Source organism: Calonectris borealis, chromosome 1 (assembly GCF_964195595.1).
Source record: "Calonectris borealis chromosome 1, bCalBor7.hap1.2, whole genome shotgun sequence".
Lineage (NCBI taxonomy): Eukaryota > Metazoa > Chordata > Aves > Procellariiformes > Procellariidae > Calonectris > Calonectris borealis.
In genome coordinates this window covers 55,570,881-55,592,760 of record NC_134312.1, presented here as the reverse complement: position 1 = coordinate 55,592,760, position 21,880 = coordinate 55,570,881, and the positions used below count along the sequence as shown (strand labels likewise).

General features: G+C 37.4%; 1 protein-coding gene across 6 annotated transcripts in view; it reads right to left on the bottom strand.

Moving 5' to 3' along the window:
• Nucleotides 1–21,880, bottom strand: part of UBN2 (ubinuclein 2) — a 56,260-nt gene that overhangs the window by 9,956 nt on the left and 24,424 nt on the right. For 4 of the 6 annotated variants that reach the window (XM_075153336.1, XM_075153329.1, XM_075153363.1 and 1 more), the window contains 11 exons: nucleotides 21,195–21,693; nucleotides 17,667–17,737; nucleotides 16,841–16,970; nucleotides 15,421–15,539; nucleotides 14,654–14,767; nucleotides 13,149–13,292; nucleotides 9,275–9,361; nucleotides 7,848–7,890; nucleotides 5,640–7,178; nucleotides 1,374–1,620; nucleotides 521–610 (listed from right to left, as the gene is read on the bottom strand). In XM_075153336.1, coding sequence (XP_075009437.1) covers nucleotides 521–610; nucleotides 1,374–1,620; nucleotides 5,640–7,178; nucleotides 7,848–7,890; nucleotides 9,275–9,361; nucleotides 13,149–13,292; nucleotides 14,654–14,767; nucleotides 15,421–15,539; nucleotides 16,841–16,970; nucleotides 17,667–17,737; nucleotides 21,195–21,693 — 3,083 coding nt within the window. Of the gene's footprint in view, nucleotides 1–520; nucleotides 611–1,373; nucleotides 1,621–4,047; nucleotides 4,161–5,639; nucleotides 7,179–7,847; nucleotides 7,891–9,274; nucleotides 9,362–13,148; nucleotides 13,293–14,653; nucleotides 14,768–15,420; nucleotides 15,540–16,840; nucleotides 16,971–17,666; nucleotides 17,738–21,194; nucleotides 21,694–21,880 lie in introns of those variants that run through there. The other 2 variants (XM_075153345.1, XM_075153354.1) reach the window with 2 other exon arrangements.

Sequence of the window (21,880 nt, the reverse complement as noted above, 5' to 3'; positions counted from 1 at the left end):
TCAATCAAAATATGCAACTCTTATCAAGGATAAAATTCCCAGGTAAGGCAGATCTTCCATTAGGAAACCATCACACTGTTCACACATGTATACCCTCTTAGAAAAATATGAAGAAGCTTCTAGTTGGAAGGTCAGTTTCTCCTCCAAAGGAGAAATTAAAATTGAGTGGAAAAAACAAATCTCGCCAATACAGACTTTTTGCAGCCTGTAAACAATCATGTTAGCATCCAGTAAGCAGTATTCCCTTTTTCCCACTAGTTCAATTTGTACACTTCGGTTTCTAGAACTGCTACAATAATGTATTAATGAAATTTTTGGACTTTTTTGTTCCTGACATTGAAGACAAGTAGAAAAATGGTTCAGGTTCCAAAAATACTGCTACAATAGAATGTCTGCTGCTACCAAAGCCTCTCCTCTTCTCTAAACCAATTTCAGTTCTGGTGTACATTTATTTCAGTCTAAGGCAGAAATCTGACTTTTAAGTTAAAAATAAGTAATAATAAAAATACGATGTCTTTACCTGTGTAAGCTTGCTGCAAGTGAGCAGGCAGAGGTGAGTGAGACAGCGTTGCTGCGTGCTGAGCACCTGGCTGTAAACCCTTCAGTAAGTCTGGGAAAAAAAAGCAGAGCAACAAAGAGGAAAAATAAATCTTAAGGACAGAGGCAGTCTTTGTGAAATAGGAAGTTTTTATTTTTGTAGTGTAGCTATAGTAGCATGCTAATTTGCACAGATTTCTGAAGAATGTATCTCAACAACAAAAAATAAATACCTGATAGCATTCTGATGGCTGGAATAAGTCAACAGAAACAGACCTATTCAGATACTAATCAAAAGTCAGAGCAAGGACCATGCCTCGCTATTGGGATGCAACTCTTCATATCATTTCCTTCGGCAGAAAGACCAAAAATTGATACAGGTTAAAAACCTACAGAATTTCTTTGTAAGCAATCGGAAAAAATAAATGCCACCTTGGCTGATACTTCCTCATAAGAGAACTGTTTGATATCTGAGATTACTGAGCTAAGGATATTTTGAGGAATCACCATATTAAGTCTCTTATTGTAAGATTTGGAGACCTTTAAGCTATATTCCTTTCTAAAAATAAGGGATTAAAAGTTAACCCAAAAAAGCATGTTCGAAACTAAGTATATACTGTGAATGTAACAATGAAGTTAAGCTTATCAAAGGTGATTCATAATATTTGGATAATTACATAAACAAAGTTTTACCAGCGAAGAAATCACATTTATTCTCCTGTAGGGATTTTCATGAACCAAATTTGAGTCTCAGAATTTTATTGCTTGCCTTCTTAATTTTCATTTTCAGGATGCATTTTTCCTTATAGCACAGTGTGATAACTAATTCCACTCACTCTGAGTTAGGCTGTGGTGGAAAGCCGCTGAGGTAGATCCCGAGGTGGTTGTCACTCCAGCTGTGTCCGTCCCAAAGCCAAGCAGCTCCAAGGGAAACTGGAAGGGCACGGTCACAGGAACAAGGCCACCCAGCATCCCAAAAGGAGTTAATGGTGCAGACGTCACGTTCTGACTGGTTACAGACAGGGGTGATGCCATGAGAGTCAGAGGTGAGGCGTTAGCCAGTAATGATGCTCCTGCTGTTGACTGTACAAAGAAAAGGAGTACTTCAAGATTTTAAAGCTTTGAGTTGTATTATCTAAGGAGATAAGAATTTACTATTTTCCGTTAAGTGTGGCCCTATTAAGAAGTATATTAAACAGTTAATAAATATCCACTTATCCACCTAGGAGGTCTTCCCACTGTTCATCTGCTAAGCAAGTACAATATCTCAGATTCAGACATGACAGTATGGTTCATCTCTCATGTTTTTCCTCATCAGAGGTAATTTCCTCTGTCTCCTTTCTAATTATGCACTGGGTCTACAGTCAGAATCTAATGCAACATCTTCTATTAGATTAATAATACGAAATTATCAGATGTAGATCTGAAGTTCTTTAGAAGCATAGTATTACTCTCCCCTCTCCAAATCTGGGTCTTAACAGAACACTAACTTTATTTCTAAAGAGGTTGCTTAGAAGCAATGATTTTTGAAAATTAAGATTCATACATAAGAATCCCCACACTTCGAGAGGTCAGGTTACCAAGATGTAGACATAGGTATGTATGTATAGGTGTGTATGCACACATCAAAACAAAATGCAAAGGAAAATAATCTCTCCACTCTATATATGTCACAATGAAGTTAAATTCACTGTAGTTTAAAAATGAAAACGCAAGATTAGCCAGAACATTTTAGCTACAACAGCTCCCAAATCTCATTAATTCCTCTAACATCAGAACAGCTCATTCTTGTTTAACAATCTTTTCTTCACTATGCATATAGTAATTTTATATGCTAATGTTCAATTCTCTAATGATCTACTACAAAACAGTTAGTATAGAAAGCATTTTGAATCAGACTCAAGCTCAGATATTTTAGATATCTGAATTAAAAAGACTCAGACTGAACAGTACTTCAAACCTGTGCATTTACACAAGTAAGCCTTAACTAAAGACAAAACTTAAAATCATTTTAATGAACATGTGAGCTTAAAATGAAAATGAAATCTCCTTGAGTTCTGTAATATCACCTTACAGAAACAGCAAAGTGATGAAAACTCCTAGCAGGGAAGAAGTTTCTATTACCAGTTTTGGTCTTAAGGTGTTCAGATGAAAGCAGCTAAAGAAAGGTTAGTTGCTGCTTATGAGAAAACACAAAATTTTAAAACAGTAACCTTGTAAGTGTAAACAACTACAGATGTGATGTTTGTAGCAAGTGTTTGTATTGGTCATCTTAGGAGTGACAGCTTCTAAGACATACTCCATCCCACAAGTAGAAAAAAATGGACGAAAAACTTCAACATACATGATTATTCTCTTTTGCCTTTAAAAGTACCAATTTCACAATAAGCCTATGTACAAAACATGACAACTGTTCACTATGTAATCTTTACTGTACAACAAAATAAAAGCCATACAGTAATCTCTTGCAATTGTGGATTTGTAAAATGCCTGAAAACAGAAAGAAGCTTTGTAATGTGCCCTGCCAAGACCTTGCTTACTCTCTCAAAAAGGAGGAGAGAGACGTTTAGTGATGGAAAGAGCTACAGAAAATGCACTAAAAAGTTGCAGTTCAGATGTTTCTATTTATCTCACCTATGATAGCACTTCATAAAAGGGTTCATCCTGATCATGTAAATCTGAGTCGCTAAGATCCTTAAAAGTCTAAGCCAGATTCTGCTCAAGAATACTAATGGTAGGTAGAGCTTTTTAAGGAAATCACATGCTCAATTTTAGATTACTTTGATTTTGTGTTCTTAAGATGTAACTTAATAGAGTATGCCAGAGTAAAATTTCTGTGGAGCTACAGCAGGTGTAAGCTTATATTCCAGTAAATAACTGTGTCAATCAAAAGGGGAAAGGAGGGAAACACTTCTTGGAAACTCTTCCTAGGTAGGAACATCTTTATTATTACATGAAATCATCTAGTCTAATCTCCAATGTAAGCAGACCACAGGGTATTCTAATGAGCAACTCAGGTACCATTCTCATCTTCTGACCAATTAATAGCATCTCAGATAGGGATTTAATCCCTGAACCCTTGATGGAAAGGAGATTCAGTCTTATGCAAAGTTTTAAGAGGGGTAACTAGCTCCTTAGTACATTGTACCTAACAACTACTCTGGAATTGATTAAGTTCAGCAGCCAGCCATTAGATCTTTAAGGCTAAATAAAGCCCTCTTATCACAAATCTCTTCCCCTTCAGTGTACTTGGACTGGGAGGTAACTTGATTCTTAATCTTCTCTGGAACGTACTCCACTGACTAAGCCTCAGTCTGCGCAGTAGCAACAGCCTTATTCCATGGTTTATCTTCCTTGCACCATTCTTCTGAATCATTTTAAGGTCAAAGTAACTTCTGCAGTGTCAAAAAAACCCACATGCGAAGTCACAATAATTATTTTAGTGATGCCATATGCTGCTCAGTACCTCTAGGTGATTTCCCCCCTTATATATACCAACACACCTTATTTTGCTGTATTACAGTATGCACTCATGTTACTTGATTATCCACCACACCCCCTCCAGTCCTCTTCAACATCACTGTCTGCCAAAATGCATTTCATTCCCCAGGTGATCAATGTTTCTAAAAAAAATGACTTGCCTTTAACTACAGGAAGGTTTGCCAGAATTCATCTCATCATCCAACACAATACTACTTATCTCCCTCATCCCTCATCTTTAAGCACTACCACACCTTTCTTCTACATCACAGCAATTGTATCCACTGGATTCTGTTGATTGCACCAGGAAAAAAACAACTCTGTCCATTCACTGTAGCCTTTTTTGTCTCCTCCAGGCACCTTCCAGAGTACCCAAACTGCACCGTTTCTGGCTCAGCTCTTCTCTAGGCCCTATGTGAAACCTCAGTGGCCCTTACACAGCATATGGGTTGTGTTTTTTTCATTCAAAGTACCCAAAATAATGAGAAGGCTGTATCAGAGCCTGCCAGACATTTCTTGTTTACTGTAATAGACTTAAGGTACAGCAGGATGAAAGACCATAGAAATGTCTAGGAAAAATCATCTTCCTCCTGTTATTCAGCTGCATTAAGAAAAATTTGATAGCAAGCTAAAAGATTATAAACCATTGCTAAAAGCTGAGTATACAGCACTACCAAGCAATAGCTATGTACATTGTTGAGAAAAAACCAAAGCTTTTCCATTTGCGGTACACCAAGACTCTGATTTACAGCGATATTGCTTTTCTTAACTACTTAAGTAGTGAAAACTTCCGGACAGAGAGAGCAGTAAATACAGAGGAAAACCTCAAATCATCTCACTAATGAAATAATTCCCAGTAAGAACGCACAACTTGGGAAAGCAGGTTGTCTTCTGGGTAAATAATAGGTTTGCGTGGGTTTTAGAACAACAGTATTTTCAAAATATGTTTTGTATGACTTGTTTTACCTCCAATGATAAAGTTCTGCATAAGCTCTCTCAAACAATTTCTAGGATATTTATATATTAATGAGGTGTCTCATTCAGTTTGACTAGATCTGACAAAATAAAATACATATTCAATCACAAATACTAAAGAAAAGCCCTTGCAAGTGTTAATTTTAAATACAAGTCTTGCATTATACTCAAACCACAAGCAACTGAACGCTAGTTTTGCAAATTAATCATGAAGCTTGGCAACAAATGTACCAAGACACCTTTTCATATGACCACTATCACTACAAATAAGTAAATATGCGAGAATACACAAATCCAGTAACACAAGAAAATACCACATCCCCTGAAAATACGGCCACACAAAGCTTACCTTTTCTAGTGCTCTTAAAAAAAAGAAAACAAAAGCGAATTGTGTTCCACAGTATAGACCAACCAGCATTTTACAGTGAGGATTCGTTCCACACCGATCCTCGCATTTCACATCAGCTGGAAATACCTATTCACTAGCGCGAAATGGTTTCACCAGTATTAGCATTTATGCTTGGTAAAGTATAAACATTAAATTTATGACACATTTTCAAATCAAGATATTGCAAGAAAGAATGTTTACAAAATAAATGTGATAAATATTAATGTAAGGTTTAAATGTAAACTCGTTAGATGCGTACCTGCACACTGGCTGCTACAACTGGAGACCCTGAGGCAGAAGATGGTCTATGTGGAGTTGACAATTGTTTAGTAGCACCCTGTGTTCCACTTCCTGCTCCCCCAGACAGACTAGTCCTACTAGCTCCACTTGAGTTAAGGTTACTGCCTCTGCTGGCAGGTACATTCATTCCAACTCCACCCAAATTATTTTTACCAACAGTTCCAGAAGGAGAAGAGTTGGGCAATTTTGAAGAAGCCTGAGGGTTCTTTGCAGGCTGAAGGCCTGAGGTGCGATTAGAGGGCAGCAAATTCATTGTGGGAGACTGCCTGCTGATATTTACACCACTGGTCTGTTTATGAAGGGGGTTGTTGCTGGAGTGACTACTCTGGGAAACTAGTGCACTTGAACTGGAAGAACTGGGTGTTGTTGCAGGCCTGGGGGATGAGGTGGACTTGGATGAAAATTTAGGTGATGCATTGGGCTTGGGTGTAACAGAGGGCTTAGATGCAGTGGGCTTGGGAGAGGCAGCAGGTTTGGGAGAGGCAGCCATGGAAAAAGGAGGCTTGAAACCCTGGGAAGAAACTTGTGACACCATAGCCTTGGCTAAATAGTTACTAGAGGTAGAGGTGCTGGATGTTGTCCGAGAAACCAGTGGGTGAGACACTTGAGAGCCACTTCCAGATGAAGGATTAGACAAAGGCAGGCGATACACTACAGACTTATCTTGAGCCTTGATGACTGGTGATGAGCAAGACAGTTTGGGATTACTACTCAATTTCACCACTGGATTGGTCTGTGATTTACTAATAGTTGCTTGTAAAGGAGATACATATTTCTGCTGTACAGCTGAATGCTGGTGCACCTTTGTCACTTGTGATGTTGAGGAAGAACCACCCTGAGCCTCAGAAGATGATACCAAGATATTAGCATCCTTGGATCTTTGAGAGGAGGTGGAAATAGCTGCTTGAGTCTTAGAGGAAGAAACATGAGTCTGCGAAGAAGAGGAAGCAGCTTGGATCTGGCTTGACCTCTGTAGTCCTTGCTGAAGTAGTTTGGCTGGCAAAGGCTCTAAGGAAACCTTAGGATTTTGAATTGAAGATCCAGCAATAAGGCCTGAAGAGATACCAGTGTGAACTAGGTCCTGGGGTTTCTTTGGTACTGGCCCTGTGTGACCAGCAATAAGACTTGATGAATGGGGTGTTTGGGTGGGTTCTACTTTCTTTGAAGTTGCCAGGGGCAACTTACTCATAATGCTTGCTAGTTTCTCTTCCCTCAGCCCAGGGCGAGGTCTGGATGTTGGTGTGTCTATGGTGGACCCAAGAGGTGATCCCTTGGCACCATTATTGATAACTGCCAGAGCATCAGAAATTGAGTCCAGTGAGGGTGGGTGAAAAGAGAGGTCTTCATCCAGTGAGTCGTCCAAGCAGATCGTCTCTGGAGCTGGTGTGCAGCTAGAGCTGGCTGGGGTGCAGACAGGTGTGCTGGAACTCAGTACAGTAGCACAACTTGAATTGACTGAAGACATACAGGTTTTCTGTTCTTTCTTTGGACTGGAGTCCTGAGAATGAAAAGATAAGACAGGTTTAATAGCCTTTCTGGAGCAGATCTAAAGTCTTCTTTAGTGTAATACTATTATTCTGTAAATTCAGATGAACCAAAGATTTGAAATTTTGATGTTAAGATACCTATGATATCTAGATGTTGGAGTCCTGTGTGCTAATTCAATATTTGTATTTAAAAACCTAGTGCTGTTGCTCCACATAACTAAAAGCGCCCCACACAGTTAAGATTAACCAGTGCTGAGAAAACAGGGTAGCTAATCTGATCGCTAGGTAAAATTGCTACTGAAGTAAGACAACACCTAGTCGTGTCTAATGAGAACCTCTATCAACTTACTACATTACCCTCCCAACCATACATTTTTCCAGTGTTGCCAAATTTAATACAAGCTGAAAACAAACACAAAGCACACATTAAAAAATGTGAAACTTTACTGGAACTACTACCTCTTCGTAGTCAATTTTTAAAAAACTAATATAGCTTAAAGTTACAAAGTTATACAGAAGTCTTTTATACTACTTTCTTTAAAGTAATACATCACCAAGTCAATAAGCTCTTACAGCATTTCCTGATGGAACCCTTCTGCCAGAATTTTTCTGGATCAGAGGCAGGAAACAGGTTGTATCAAATGGTCATATAAAATTCAGATATCTAAATATGCATTTACCTTTACTTTGGGTTTAGGGGCCAGAATCACCTTCTTCTTTGCCCTAAAACAGGGGAGATACATGCACATCAGAAGACAAAAGAAAGGCAAGTCATTTTAGTTTTAACTGTTACCCTGATTATATCCCAATAAACTAGAAGGATGACTACTGGAGTCCACCTTTAATAATAAAACATCCTTGAAATAGAAAATGGGTTAAAATATAGGGGGGAAGAGAAAAAGCACACTTTTAATCCTTTTTTTTGGTCATGTATCTCTAAGTAAGTTAGATGCAAAATTCACTGAATTGCTGATATAACCTAATATATATCAGGAGAGCTATTTTTTACTTTTCCAGTTTAGAGAAACTTCAAAAGATCAAGTCATTTCAACCTCTTACAATCTTAAAAGTTTGTCTACTTAGCAGAGCTTTGTCTAAACTGAAGTCACGTACAATTTCACTGTACGCTGATGTTTTTGTCGCTGAGGAGTATACTTTGTGTTCTCATTTATATTTCAAACCACATAAAAACAGTTGCTTTTTTTTCCTCCCCAAAAGACTGTTTTGTCACTTGTCAACTATGGAACAGTTGTATCTAACCTGTTTGTTGCAAGAAGCCATTTAACAAACTTCCAGGTTCTTTTGCAGTGTAAGTGAACACCATAGCACCAACTGCAGTTATGCAAGCAAGGACAGCATTAAGGATTATTAGTCATCAGCTTCAGTTTAGAAGTTAAGCATTTCACACCTTCTTTTCTCATTTCTATTTCTTCAAGGGGATCAACAGATTTACATCTTGTAGGTCATTTATTCTCCTTTCCTGAGCAACTAGGAATATGCCTGGTTAAAAAGAGATCTTACTGTAGGTGGACCACGACTCGGTTTTGCTATTATGTAGAAAAATATCCTATGTTATTCATATTTATCACAAAGGTTGCAATTTAGGTGTTATTTAAAGTCACAATTGTTTATTTGAACTCTGGCTGAATGTGGGCAGCTCCTGAGAGGGACATAGCATTGTCTGAAAAATCAAGAAGGTAAAATTCCGCTAAGATACACAGCCTTCTGTGGTTACAGAGGTATTTATGAGGAAAGGAAAAGAGCAGGAAGTACTGCTGTCTCTGAGTTCAATATAATATGCACAGCAAAATTGAGGTAGTGTATAGTGCTTTGAAATACTTTTGAGTAAAAGGCGTTAATCCAAGAATGAATATCCACTTGGGTTATCTAGCCACTTCATAACTGAGTTAAAATATAATGCCACAAGAACATTACAGTTATATCTCTAAATTAAAGCATTAAAAAAAAATTAACATTGTAAGTCTTTTCAAACAAATCCCAAAATATCACCCTTTCCTCCCCGCTGTCAAAAAAAGGTAGCATGAAGATGGGAAAAGATGCTATGAACAACTTAAAGATACTAGTAAGTTGTCAATATTATACTCACGGAGCAGAAGTGAGGTGATTGTGAACACTTCGGCTTTCTTTAAAAAGCATCCTAAAAGAGTGGCGAGAAAAGAAACGTACGGTGATTCTACAGGGACAATCAGCATATGACCACCAAATATGCAAGTATCCTTGAATTTTCAGAAGAACCCTTGGGTTTATCTGTCCCCAAAGCAGCTAGTAGGTAGTTTGTCTGTATTGCTATCATGATGTAGTTCCAGGCAGCCCATAAACACGAGGAATGCTAAAACCAGAAAGATTTCAATTTTACATTCAAAATACCTCAGTAAATGGCCTAGCAGAAGTCAACAAAATGGAATATTACCTCTCCTTCAGCTGGACAGAAGAAATACATTATGAATACTCTCTCCTCAAAGACTAATGAAGTATTTTAAATATCAAATTAAGGATTATTGTAAACTCTTCACACTACGTGTGTCCACACATTGATCATAGGTTTAGGTTTTGTGGTGAGTCTGTTTTTTTTGTTTTTTTTTTTTAAAGCAGTGAGGAAAAAAGTCAGAATATAGTAGCCAAGCTTGTTTGTAATTTTCTTCAGTATTTTGTATAGGCCATTGTGTACCATTTCTGTGACTTCAATTACACAGGACTTACATTTTACTACATACATTTTACTACAGAGCCAATGAACGGCAAGAGTTGGTATGACAAATCTCAACACTTCACATGCTTTTATTTCCATGTTATCAACTCCTGAGCTGACAAATGGGAAGTGAAAACAATTCCTGACCTGTACCTATCCTACAGATTGCTACCCAAATGCAGCTATAAATAGACAATTAATGAAAACTTCCCTGTTTCCAGGTAGGCAAACTAGAACAGACAAGATTTGCCTACACCACTGCCATCACATTAACACTGACCACATCATGAACAGCTATCTAAGCAAGAGCTTTTCACCACTGATAACACATGCTGTAGAGCTGCCATAGTTATGAAAAATCCAAGTATCCACAAATCTCATGTAATCTGGTAGGAAAACATTGACATCCTTTCGTTACAGTTCCAATGCCTTATTTCTCAGATTCCACTTGCAGCTCCATTTTCACATTTTCTTCACCATACTAACCTCCAAATTTGTATTATATTGCTCCCCATCAGAGACTACTGAATGCCTATGAAAAATATCATGGAGCAAAAGGAACATTCCTCATTACAAGTTCAATGTGCCACTTTCTGACCTACCCAGCTTCTCCAGAATATTTCCCTCCCCACCTCCTTCCTGGTGGTTTGTCTATTCTTAATCTTTTTCATTTGGGAATGAAAATCCAAAATTAATCCCAGGCCCCATTAATTTGTAGTATCATCCTTAAAGGTTCAAGACAGAAGTGTAACTACTACAGCAACAAAAGTCAAAGATATGGTACAAAAAAAGGACCATGCAGTATATGTTCCAAAGCAAGAACATGCTTGGAAAATAATCCCTCCATTGCATACATATATTTAGATGTAAAAGTTGATGGGAGAGATCAGTATGAGATTGTTTCTCTCTGATCATGATTTCAAGTCAAGCGTGCTGTCTGACCTGTGCAAAATAAATGTGCTGCAAGCCTACTTGCATGACCACCTCTAAAGATGATGAAACACTTTGAATTAAAGGAAACAGACTTCCTGTTCCTTATACTTCTTTTCTGAACATACGCAAATTTAGTTTGCAGGCTTTTTTCAGATACACATGGCATTAACAGGCAACCCAGTTACAAAAAAAGTGGGTTACATTATTTGAAAAGGCTTTGGGATCCGTTAGGACAAAAAGGATTTCTCTAAATCCATGAATATTAATAAAACAATCTCCTGGGGCAGAGTATGGAAGTTACACACATAGAAAATTTATGTGACAAAGGTATTTGTGATACACATGGACAAATAAACGAGGTGCAATTTAAAGTTATGATCGATACCTTACCTCATGCTTCTATACTAAGCTATGAGGAACATTAAATACAGTTAACTTTGAAAGAGCAAGAAATTTTTACTCTGGTCTGAACCCACAAAGTTCTGGCACCATAGACCTACTCTGATTAGTAAGAATTCCTTATGAAATACATAGTCAGTAGGCCATTTTTAATATTAAATGCCTAAATTTTTTTCTAGTTTACATAGTTCCTTCTCACTTGAGGCCACATATAAACGTAAAAAACTGTAAGCCTTCAGCATGATAATCCCTACCCTAACATCCCAATAAGATGAGCATCCAGCATATGAATAACACGTGCTGTATTAGGAGTTACCACTGTCAGACTCCAGGAAATACTTGCTTTTCCTCTTTCCATGCATAACTGTTTGCCTCCAAATTACAATACATCACTTCCTAGACAGAAAGCAGGGAAGAGCCTCCCTGTAAATACAGGACAATTTGTAAATCATTATGGTACCAAAACTGCCCAGTTGGTAAATGAAGTCTTGCTGGTCAACAGAAAGTTATGATCAGGCAGCTCTTGGTGTTTGTTTGGTTTGCTAGCGGTTTTTTTTGTTTGTTTGTTGGAGGTTTTTTTGGGAGGAGGGATTGTTTTGGGTTTTTGTTTGGTTTGGGTTTTTTTGTTTGGTTGGTTTTTGTCTTTTTTTATTGAAACCACTTTTATAGATAGTTTAAAAGCTTATGGAAAACTTCAGCACACTTAACCATATGGAAAGGAGAGAACCATATATGTCATATGGCTTTCAAATACAAAGTTTTAACATGCTTCACTTCTATGTATTCTTGGATGACCTCACACTATCACTTGACTATTTTCCACTATCATCAGTGATCTCCGTATCTGTTCTTAAGCTAAACTGGGATTCCTTGTCTCACCTACTTCAATAAAATCTTCATAAAAGATAACATCTCACTCATCAGCATATTTACTACACAAAACTAGATCCTTGAACAGAAATAAGTCAGCTGTATGCCAAGCGTAAAACTTCATTTGTTCCTTTCAGTACTATTTCACAAGCAGCTTATTACACCCTCATTTTCTACACTGACTGTCCTAGGAAATATCTCAGTACAGTTATTTTTACAGTTTGATACAGATTTGACTAATCAAGGTATTCTTGAGCAAATTGATTAGTATTGTTGTATCATTTAGCTTTTACAGTTAGCTCAAGATTTCATGGGAAATTGTCTTTTGCAATGGGTGCTACAAAAGAAAAGAACTCACGTGATCTATATTTGCTTCTCTTCTTCCACTTCAAAGTGTTTGAAAACTTTGTCAAATTTGCATTTCACAATGATTACTATTGCTCTAATTTTATTTTTCCCCCTTTTTGTGGTTGTTTGCTCTTACTCAGTCAGCAGGAAGCAAGTATAAGTTTTCATTAAGAAACCGCGGTATTTTAAACTGCAGCATCACAGAGCACTCCAATTGCATACAGGAAATAAAGAGCACAAACCTTAGTGTTTTGTGAACTCTGGTGTTGAAATTCCAGTCTACAATTTTAAAGTCTATGTCACACTACATTATCAGACTGCTTACAACATATAGGCAAAACTGCTTTCTATATCACTATCCCTTTCTATATCACAAAAAGAACTTCCCAAGCAGTTACCCCCCACCTCATACTTCCCCCTCAAATGAAGCATCATGCACTGTGTTATGAACTTTAGTAAATTCAGTCTCCAGCAAATGACAAAAGCAAATTGTTCTCCAAGGAAAACACACTCTGTTTTTGTATCTCTCAGGCTTGCAAACAAGATAGAAAATTAACTTCTGAAAAACATTCATTCTTCTAAAGTATTCCAGTTCCACTGACATATTTTGAAGTTTTAACCAATATTAATAGTACATGGTTGATTCAAATGTATGACAATAAATAAGATCCAAGAAATAGTTAACACCAAAATGAATAGATATATAAAGCAAGTATCTTACCTTGCCTGCATCCAGCCTTTAGGCCAAAGTGGTTTCACTTCTGTTTCCATAAAGGTTTTGAGGTAATCTTCAGCAGACTGACTTCTATTTGGCTCTAGCTCATAGCATCCCAGCTTGATCTTGACAAGATTACACAAAAGAGACCTGTGGAAAGAAACACAATAAATACATTGAAAGAAACAATCCTTTCAAAAGCTCCGCAGAAAAAGGCTGAGAAATGGAAGCCCTGATGCAGTACAGCTGCTGTCCACTGCCAGTTGTAGGAAGAGCTCAGTTCCAATCATGTTTTTTGGAAGTTTGCCACTGCACAAGTTTGCTACTACAACTGGTATGATCTGCCACTGTCACTTCTCCTCCATTTGCAACAGACCATATGGCTCATTTTTTTTTTTATCCTTACTATCATTTTGTAATTGGTTTTACATTTTCTTTGTGGTTTCCTCATAGATGAAACATCTCCTCTCACTTGGCTCACAGTGACCTCTATCTCATTGAAGATGTAGAACGTCTGAAAGCAAGTGAAATCCATTCTACACTGAATATTTCAAAAGAAGATTCTTTCTGACAGGAATGCTGTCTTTTACTGTCCTTAAAAATATAGAAGTGCACACAGTTAAGCAACATTGGCCTTTCAGAGCCTCCTGAATGAAAAAAATCAACAGATTTAAATATCTCTTCTTTAAGTATGGCTCCCTCCAGATCAGTTCAAGTTATACTGGTTGTATATATTTCATGAAGCTTGCTTCCCTGTTGTCTTAACATACTAAAAAGACTCATCGCAAGAAATCCACCAGCCCCTTTTAATAATATATGTACTTGTACTAAAATTAGCTTAGATCTTGCATGGGAAATTACTAATTTAGAAGGATCTGCTAGCTTACAAGCTTATCTAGATTATTTAAATAATAGTAATCTCAGTTTTCAGTAAAATCTATTCTAGGAAACAGAACAGTGAGAATTCATCACTTCAGACAAGAATCTGTGTTGCTCTTGAGAGATAACATAGAATTTGTGTTCAGAGGGGATGGAAGGGGTTAAGATTCATGCATTCTGGATGCTGGCTTGCCCAAGGACTGGGAGGCCTGCCAAACCAGCATCACCAATTTTGGTGGTCTGCCCTATTGTGGCAGAATCTTTACCGCTCATTGGGTGACAGTATTTGGTGACCTATTCCAGGAATGGCGGGAAGCAGGTATAACTGCTTACAACTCCGTTCTTTGCTTAAAGAACCTCGAAGTCCTAGGACCAGGAAAATTCTCATGTATTTGGATAAAGCAGATAAACAAGCAGTGAAAAAAGGGTTGGACATAGGATGATCTTGCCTTTTAAGTTAGAGAAAAGGATGTTTTACCATTGCAGCATTCTAGCTTGCCTATTTAGCCCCAACACTCTCCAAAACTTCTCTGAGGTGTACTTCTGAGAACAATTATCTATTAAACATCCCCTTGGAGATCCCTTTATGAAGTCAGTGAAAATTCCTGGTGGAAAAGGTAGTTTTGTCTCACCTCACTGTGTCATCCCAATGAAACTTCTTTCTGGGACCCACAACCCTCTTTCCAGGTTTCTCATCATCATCTTCCTCCGATCCATTTTTCTCTCGCTCATCTTCTGCTTGCAACCTACGGTTAGAACAATTGTCTTTATAGATATAAAACACCGACAAAATGTTTCCTTGAGAAAGGAGTGTCATTTTAGGTGTTAGGAAAAAAAAAAAAAAAGGACCTGTCTTCAGATTCTCGTTATACCTTTTCTGAAAAGGTAAACTGTTCATCTTCCTCCCCCCACCGCTTCATGGTCCTCAGAGACAAGTGAAAAGGACACACTGTATGGATGCTATCAAGAACACTGGCTATAAGCTTCATGTAGTGCCCCTACTGGGAAATGGCAGGATGCTTATCAATCTATTAATGCTTCTCCAAGTCTAAAATTAGTTAACTATGAGGGAAACAATTACAATGAACAAGAACAAAACATATCAAGAACCTGAATGCGCCAAGCCCCTCCATTAATCCAGCATTTTGAGAATCTCCAGTATCCTTCTCCTTTATAATTTTTTTCTCTCAAGACCTATTTCATTCAGTTAATGGAATTTCTTTCTGGGGTCAAGTGATAACATCACTTACACAAAACTAAGTATTTTGTACAATTCAAAACTTACAGACACCTGTAAACTGAAGTCGAGTACTTTGCTGAGCTCAGGGAATGAACAACATGGAGACAGACTTCCAGCTGCACTCTAGAATGGGCATGCACAGACTCCAGAAATACCTACTTGGCATTCTTGGCTTGATTGCGGGCCTGACAGTCCTCTTGATACTTGCATAACTGTTCAGGCATGACGTTACTGACAGCCAGTTTCAGCTTTTGCAGTGGTTCTCTCAAGCGGTCATCCTGTGAAAAGAGAAACACCAAAGCAGTCCTATTAGATGCAACGTAAAGAGTGTTTCAGACAAGCTTCACAAAAATAATTTCCCATTCGCTCCTGAGGCAGTACTAACTATTGACTGCAACAGCCATTTCCTACATGGCACTTGAATCCTGTTAGGTGCAACAGCATTATAGAAATGCACATACTTGAAATTTCTCATACAACTCACGTAAGCCTTGAGACCGGAAACAATGAAAGATAGTCACAAGGAAACGTACCATGAATATTGCAAAACATTACGGCATGATCTCATTAAATAATGGTTTTTAATCAAAATAAGGAAGGGAAGAAAACCTGAGGGAAAAGGCAAGATGACTTGACCGATGAGTATCTCAACACTTGCAAATAAGTATCCAATTAATCAAGTCTCCAAAAACTCTGTGGTATAAAAACATCCTAGGCAATGAACAAAATGTATGTATTACATTATCTGAGTATTAAGTTATAATTATTATATGTAACTTATGTACCTCAAAGGTAAGGACTATGTATTTAGAATTGTCTCCAAATATTAAGAACTTCAAACGTTAAAGTAATATACTATATACTTCCCTGTTTTAAATTCTCTTCCTATATCTTCTGACTTTACATTCTTAATCATAACTGCTTATTGAGAAGGACTAGAATACTATGTGCTATTATGTCTTACTGCTTAGAAATGGCACATGAATGTTTGCCTTCTTAGCAAGTTCCGAGAACTCTGCATTCATGATCCTCAGATCCTCTGCAAGATTTAGTCCTGGATTTCATCTGAAGAATCGGGTCAAGATAACTTTTTTATTCAATAGGAAAACATACTCTTTAAGAGAAAAGCAACTGCAAATGACATAAGAAGTATTTGTAAGACGTAGCCACAAAGGCAAGTTTGCACAAACAGCACAGGCTGGGTCATCTATTATCCATCTAGCCTTTCTTTTTTCTTGACACAGAACTGAATGCAATACTATTTTTTTTTTTTCAACCTGTCATAACCATGATTATTGTGGCTTTCTAGTTCTGCTACTTTGATATGTACCCTGTACCCAGCTCTCAAGATGAAAGCACTTCATTCTCAAATAAAGGGTCTGAAATACTTAAAATATTTGTTTCTGAAGTAGTGACAATAGCAGGTACACAGAAAAAAGCTTTTAAGCTGATCTAGCAACTGATCCAAAAATCTTCTGCTTTATTGGAGACTGTGTGGATGTTGCTCTACTCTCCTGCATTCTGTCCTCATTGCTATTACATAATTGACTCATGCTGGAGCTAATCTCCCCATCATTACCTGGACATTGAGGTGTAACTTCTTCAGACGCTTTATCAGTGTGTCCTTATTGCATGGCACAAAAGCCTCAAGGTGAGAGTACACTCCATTGCGGATGGCAGGATTTATCTCCTGTAACTGTAGCTCAATACTGACAAACAAAAAAGAGACAGTCAAGCAGTGACGCACTCCAAGATGAAGATGACAACTGAACAAAACCTCAGAAAGTTTTGTATGCATAACATATTCTAGCTACGCATACTAAAAACAGCAGCTTGAGACATTTTCAGATAAACTTTTTCACAAAAGGAGACTTGATCAGTGGCAAAAACCCATTCATATATATACTCCTCCAGCAATGTTGAATACTCATTCAGGTTTTGTTTACTCCCACCACTGCACATCAATCTTGATACAATTTTGACTGCTACAGTCTTCTAAAGATTACTTTCTGTTTCTTAGAATACGAACATAGAACCTTCTATATTAAATGCTTAGTTGAAGGATTACAGAGCAAAAAGAGCTGGCATTTTCCTTCATGAAAGCTGAAGGTGTTTTGAGTTACGAAAGTGGGGGACAGGAAGAAATAATGGCAGTTTTGTTGAATTTTACACATGAAGTGAAGGACACGGGGCACTACAAAACACTTTACACTGGATATAGACAGATAGTCATGACAGGAATTGTATTCATATATAAATCTCTTTAGCTAATAACTAGCTTAGACTGATCTACCTTCTTTGACTTTTAAGGGCTTTGTTGGAACAACCTCAATAATATTTCCTCTTCTGTACTTTTCCTTTCACCCCCTTTCCAAAAAGGGAAGGTTGTACAGATAAGCACTTACTCCAGCAGAATATTATTCATGTCTTGTGTGAAAAACTTCTTCCTGCCTTCTTCATCAAACATCTTGGCGGCCTGAAAATACAGCAATAAAGAGTATCCAAAAGTTCATAGAGCATTTTATCCCAACAACCTTTGTATCTTTACTTTTACAACTGTATCACATTCTTATTTTCCAGAGAACAGCATTACTTGGAAAAAGATAAACAAAACCAAACTATACTCAACTGTTTAGAAAAAAGGTGAGGATTATTGTTATTATACTCAAATAAAAACACCTTCCTCTAAGGCAAACAATCGTTCTATTTAGAATCTGCCTGGTTCACTGATGTTAACACATTCATCTTTTCAATAACCATGGAGAAAGAAAATGGTAGAAATGTTTTACTACCTCACCACCAGCAATGTTCCACTATCACTGTTTGCTTTAAAAAGAGGAGCATTGCTTGACAAGTCAAGCAGGCAAGAGCATAAACACATTACTACTCTCAATCTATGAAAGGCTCCTCTTCTACCTCTGTTACGTGCCTTCACGCAGTTACAACTTCCCAGCCTTCTTAGATCCATCTCAATCTTTCATTGCAATTTCTACAAAGGGATTATGTATGCTAGAGGAATACCTCATCCCTCTTTTCTGGTGCTGTCCAGCATTCTTGCCATATTTAGACTATATCTCTAATATTTTTGTCTGGTGTCTTCCTGAGTCTGTTTGGGGTGGGGGGAAGAAAGACAACCTTATTCCTATACATACTTCCTTTTATCAGAAGTTTTTACTGATCTTGCAGGAATTCCCATGTAGAATCCCTTTATCTTTGTTCTTATCACCTAGATTCTTATTTTCACAAACAATGACAGCTTGTAGGAGAAAGCCAATTCCCTGCACCATTCTACAAAAATCAGTAAGATCTTCTCTAGTGTTCATCCACTCTGCAGATTTAGAGAAGTCAAGAGAAAAAACCCCACTTCTAGAGGCTTATTTTCATCTTATATTCTGGCACTGGGACCAGACAGCGAATATCTAAAGAGGCTGGAAAAGGATATGCATGCAAAAAAGTAGGCAAGTGTGGTATCATTGTAGTGACTGACAAACATTAGAGGCAGCCAACATGCTACGAGGCTGAATATTCAAATAAATTAAAAATCTCTAATTCTGCCTTTTAAAAAACATCTTTAGGATTTGTGACAACATAGCTAAAAACTACAAATAAGTGCAAGTCTTAACTTGATAAAATTCCTTTATTACTATGAAATACTTACAGTTCTTGCTCTTTGTAACTGACCCATTTAAGTTTGAAAGAAAAATATTTTCTGGAATTGTGAACTCTACACTGCACAGGAAAACAGAAGTCTGATACTCTACCAGAAACCACAAGGTAGCCCATTGTCTGAATGCTTTACCGCTTCAGTCATGAACATTGATGCCAGAGTTTTTTAAGTTCCTGTAAGGACTGCATTCTGGTCACTACTTTCTACTATAAATTCAACTGCTGAGGGGGTGGTACTATCTGTTTAGGAATACTGAAGCATTTGTCCTGCTAAAAATTTAGAAAGATTATAGATGTTTACAAGTGATACGATACCAAGAAGACAAGTTTGAAAGTCTTAAATCCAGTATCTTTAAGCATAACTAACACTAGGATTATTATCATCTTCTGGTTTATATAAAAGTGGAAGGAAAGATACGCTTTGACATTTCGGTCCCAGGTAGACCTTAAAGGGCAATTTCAGCATTATACTGGACAGTGTTGCTGGCTTTTGAAGAGAGCAACATTGGCAGATTCAAAAATTGCATTGCTATCACTGAACTGTGGAGTTTTTATTTCCACAGACAGATTATCTTGACAGTTACCTTCACAACAGAAAAAAGCCATTTTATTACTTTCCTGCTTGTGTACAATATTGTTTTCTGTCATGGTAGTTCAGAATTGCCCACTTAGGGAACTAAAGACATTAATCTACAAAAGGAAGTCAGGAAGTTTTTATTGTATTTACTCAGTGGCTTTCTAAATATTGTTGTTTTTTTTTTAAATCTAGATATATCATACTCCATTCATGGAACATAGGCTTTTTCCTATAGCTTTATAAACTTCTTAGCTTTCTTTGCATTAACGAGCACTAAAGCTGTGAGCCTGGTAGTATTTGACAAGACCCATTTCTTTTTTCTTGCTTTTTAGAAGATGTTTTCCGCCACTGATAACGTGTCAGTTGATTGCAATTTGCAGAAGGTAAGGAAGTTGCAATCTTTAAGTCAACACATAGTTTAGTTTTTCCCCAAGTGTATGGGTAGACTTGCTCTGCTCAGCCAGCACCAAACTTCCAGAAGACATTATCAAAAGCAGAAGATAGAAGAGTTTGGTTTTCCAAGAGCCACTGAATTAAAGCTTTCTTCCAGCTGGGTGGGGCTTGCTATACAGTGAAGCAGCATGAATTTGGGGCAGACCACTAACACTTCCTGACTTTTGGCCTAATCCAGTTCTTCTGCAGTTTTGGTCAAAGCTTATTGTTGATTCATAGCAAAATTAACCTGAATATTCAAAGGTAGACAAAATCATCTCTCTCACTTTATTAAATATTAACCCCTTGGCTGTATTTAGCTTGGTACATTTAACAGTAACTAAGAACACTGCAAGACATTTACATACATGTAAGATAAACATTATGTTTTACCATTACTCTAACCTGTAGCAAAGCAAGCTCTGCTACTGTTTAAATTATTTTTTTCCAAAAAGGTAGTAACTTGAACTGCTTTTTCAAAACTTATTCTGAGTAAGGAAAAGCTGCGCTTTATTCTGAGTACGGAAAAGCTTTAATATCAGAATCTGGACAATCAAACAAGTTTATTCTCAACTTAAGATAACAACCACAACTGAAACAAGAAGCGTATAATACCTTAATAGCTCTGATCCCTTTCCATAAGCTATTGGGATGTTTGTAATCTGTGGATTTAATACTTTTCATTAACATTTTGATGAGTTTGGACTCCATTCTAACCTTCCAAAAGAAAATATTCAGTTTTGTGGTTGGTTTTTTTTGTAGTTGGTGGTGTTTTTCTGATGTTTTGTTGTTGCTGTTGTTGATGTTTGTTTGTTTTTTTAAACTGGCAAGTTATCATTTACATCACAAAGCCAAAAATTCAAGACATTGATTTGTAAGCTGCAGGCATATTTCAGGTGTCCTCCTCCAAAGTAAAAAACACCCATCCATTTCACCAACTAATAATTCAAGTTAAAGTAACACTGATATTTCCATTATGGAAAAAACCAAACAAACATTACAAGTTATTGTATACAGAAGATTTTTAAAACCTTGTCTTCACTGTGAAACAAACACTGCTTTAACAATTGACCTGCATCAACTCTGTGCCCATTTTCATCTGAGTATAAATACAGCCATTAAGATTGACATTAAGATAAATTCTACATTTTCCAGAGTTTCAGACAGCAATTCAAGGATGACAACTTAGGCCCTAATTATTCTTCCTCGTTCTCTCAGATTCTTGAATGCAATCCCTTACCAGTGAATTTATACTTACTGTTCGAAGGTCTCCAATGCGCTTTTCAAGTAGCATAGGCAGACCTTCTGGGAGAGCAGGCACCTGCTTGGGTGTCATGACCTGAGAGATGTAGGTTGCCTGAGTGACATTTCCATTTTCTCCTGACAGCTCAGATACCGGGCTGCCATCAGAAGTGCCATCAAGCAACTTGTCAAAGTCAATGTCTCCCAGCATCTCCAGGGCACTTTCAGCTTCTTGCATGAGCTCAGGTTCATTTGTGCTACCAAAAATGGAGAGGACAGGATCATTGATCCTAAGATTCAAGTCAGAGATATCGTTTCCTGCACTGAGAGAGGAAGAAGGAATTTTACTAGGGGTAGAGGTTGCAATAGTCACTGGAGGTTTTGGACTAGATTCCTTCTTCCTCATGGCTTCCTTCTCCTTTTGAAATTTACGGATCATGGCAGCCAGAGAGAGTGAGTCTTTATACAACTTCTTCTTCTTCTTTTCAGACTTGTGTGAATTTAAGGCCATTACTCTGTTAGAGGAAAGAAATCTTTCATTAGAATGCATGTGACTTTTGAGGCCTTAGTAACCTTTAACAAAAATCTGGGAGTTCAGTACAATTAAATTATCACGGGGAAGAAGCAAGTACTTTTTCCTTCTATCTTCAGACTATTCTATCAAATACCATAAACCTTTCCTGGTCATGTGACTTCATGCTC